We start from the raw sequence: 2,454 nt of genomic DNA on the forward strand, positions 1-2,454 counted from the left end.
CGCCCCCCCCCATACACACACACACACACACACACACACACACACACACACACACACACACACACACACACACACACACACACGCCGCCTACAGCGCCCGCCCGCCGCCTGGTCCGCAGCCAGCAGCGCCCGGTCCCACCACACATGCCTACAGCGCCCGCGCCGCCTGGTCCGCCGCCAGCAGCGCGCGCGCCCCCGTGGCAATAGTCAGCTTGCCCGCGGCGGGCGCGTCCATGAGCCACACGCAGCTGCCGCCCTCCACGGGCCGCACGCGGCGCGCCGGCATCTCGGTGCGGTCGCTGGTGGCGGAGGGGTCCTGCAGCGCCGCCGCCACCGCGTCGGCCTTGGAGGCGCCCGTCATGGCCACAACAACCTGCAGCCGTCGTACAGACGTGCAGTGTCATATGCAGTCATATGCGGTAACATGCGGTAACATGCGGTAACATGCGGTAACATGCGGTAACATGCGGTAACATGCGGTAACATGCGGTCATGCAAGTAGTCATTCAGGCGCATGTTTGATTTACATGCAGACGCAAATGCACGTGCAGAGGTGCGAATGCGCGCATGGTTGTGAATGCAGCACTCGCCAGAGTGTGTGTCAGAGGGCACAAGGGACATCCGCAGGACAGTTCCACGTTTGTAAGACACATCCGCATGTGCAACGTGTCTGCAATTGCGTGCATTGCACTGCACCACCGGCGAGACACGCTGACACACACACGCACACACACACACACACACACACACACACACACACACACACACACACACACACACACTGTCTTTGCGCTATGTTTTGACACATACACACACACGCACACACACACGCACGCACACACACCTGCTTGGCGGCGCACATGACGGGCAGGGCCAGGGTGATGGAGGGCGGCGACTTCTTGTCCACGGGCAGCACCAGTGGCGTGCCGGGCGCGTCCATGCCCGTTTCCTTGCGGCCCGGGTACAGGCTGCCCACGTGGCCGTCTGAGGATGGGTGGGGAGTTGGGTGAGAGTGTAGGGGATTGGGGATGTGAACTGGGGTGGGGATGAACTGACACCAGCCCCCGCACAAGCCCCCACACCACACCCCACACCAGACCCCACACCAGACCCCACTCACGCACCCACCCAGCCCCTGCCCAAACCCCTCCCCCGCCCCCTCCCCCGCCCCTTACCCACCCCTCCCGGCCTCCTTACCCACCTGCGCCCATGCCCAGCAGCATGAGGTCGAAGCGCGGCACCAGCCCCTCCGTGAACGTCATGTTGCGCTGCACAGCCAGCTGCAGGAGCAGCAGCAGCAGGGGGGCGTGGGGTGCGGGGGCAGGTGGGTGGGTGCGGGGGTGCGAGGGTGGGGTGCATGGAGTTGGGTGAGGAAAGGAGACATCGCATGCAAGGGCAACGCGACACCTGACTCCTCCAGGGAGTCCCAACACCGGATGGCAGCGCGGCAACACGGCCAAGCCCCCACAACCCAGAAAGTTCCATTGCGGATTCCTGCACATACCCACTCTCTCTGTCTCTTCCAGGTTGCTCATTCCAAACACGTGTACGCACCTGACGCAGCTTGGACTCGTACTCCTGGGCCTCCTTCACCGCGTTGTCACTGCCCTGTGTGTGGTTACGGTGCGTTTCGTGTGTGGGTGTGTGCGTTAGGAGGGCTCAGAAAGCTGAATCACACATCGCCACATCGCAGCTTGCCCAAGGCCCCTCCTGCACCGGCCACCATAACCCAAGACCAGCCCTCCGCCCCCGAAACACCCTGCGCAACTTCAACACTCCCACCGTTCAACTAGCCATGCCTGGAAGTCTGGAACCCCTCCTCCCGCCCTCCACTGCCCCTCCGCCAGCACGCCTGCCCCCCCCCCTCCGCACCGTCAGTGCCGCCACATTGCCCAGCGGCACTCCCGCCCGCGTGAGGAACAGATCCAGCGCCTTCTGGTGCGTGGAGCTCTTGTCGCCCACCGGCACACACTTGTGGTTGACGTAGAACAGGTACGTCTGCAGTCAGTGCACACGCGGCTTCTGGTCAGCAACAGGAGCATGGGCATACATAATACAATCCCCCGGTACTATAGGCATTTGGCAACATCAACATCTGCACTAGAAGTCTTCCTACCTAGCAACGCAGCCCTACGCAAACATCCACACACGCCCGCGCCCACCCGCTCACCCGCTCCCAGGGCATGGTCTTGTTGGCTGCCAGTCCCGCGCACATCTTGAGCACACTGCCGCCCGGCACCGCCAAGAAGAAGGCGCCGCGCTCCGCCACCGCGGCCGTGGCGGCGTTCACCACCATCTGAGGAGGGAGGCGAGGGAGGGGGGAGCAGGCGGAGGTTGGGGGAGGAGGAGGGTGGGGGAGGAGGAGGGTGTGGGAGGAGGAGGGTGGGGGAGGAGGAGGGTGGGGGAGGAGGAGGGTGGGTGGGGGAGGAGGGAGGGGGAGGAGGAGGGTGGGGG

The 2,454-nt window shown here is 64.3% G+C and overlaps 1 protein-coding gene across 1 annotated transcript in view; it reads right to left on the reverse strand.

Moving 5' to 3' along the window:
* CHLRE_08g370650v5 (uncharacterized protein) overlaps positions 1-2,454 on the reverse strand; it is a 4,750-nt gene that overhangs the window by 723 nt on the left and 1,573 nt on the right. Inside the window, exons 4-9 of the mRNA XM_043065026.1 lie at positions 2,171-2,296; positions 1,873-1,998; positions 1,555-1,608; positions 1,202-1,280; positions 845-984; positions 1-373 (exon numbers count right to left, since the gene is read on the reverse strand). The exon at positions 1-373 is cut by the window's left edge and continues 723 nt beyond it. Of these exons, the coding sequence (XP_042922027.1) occupies positions 149-373; positions 845-984; positions 1,202-1,280; positions 1,555-1,608; positions 1,873-1,998; positions 2,171-2,296 (750 nt within the window). The 3' untranslated portion in view covers positions 1-148. The remainder of the gene's footprint in view (positions 374-844; positions 985-1,201; positions 1,281-1,554; positions 1,609-1,872; positions 1,999-2,170; positions 2,297-2,454) is intronic.

This window comes from Chlamydomonas reinhardtii, chromosome 8 (assembly GCF_000002595.2).
Source record: "Chlamydomonas reinhardtii strain CC-503 cw92 mt+ chromosome 8, whole genome shotgun sequence".
Classification (NCBI taxonomy): domain Eukaryota; kingdom Viridiplantae; phylum Chlorophyta; class Chlorophyceae; order Chlamydomonadales; family Chlamydomonadaceae; genus Chlamydomonas; species Chlamydomonas reinhardtii.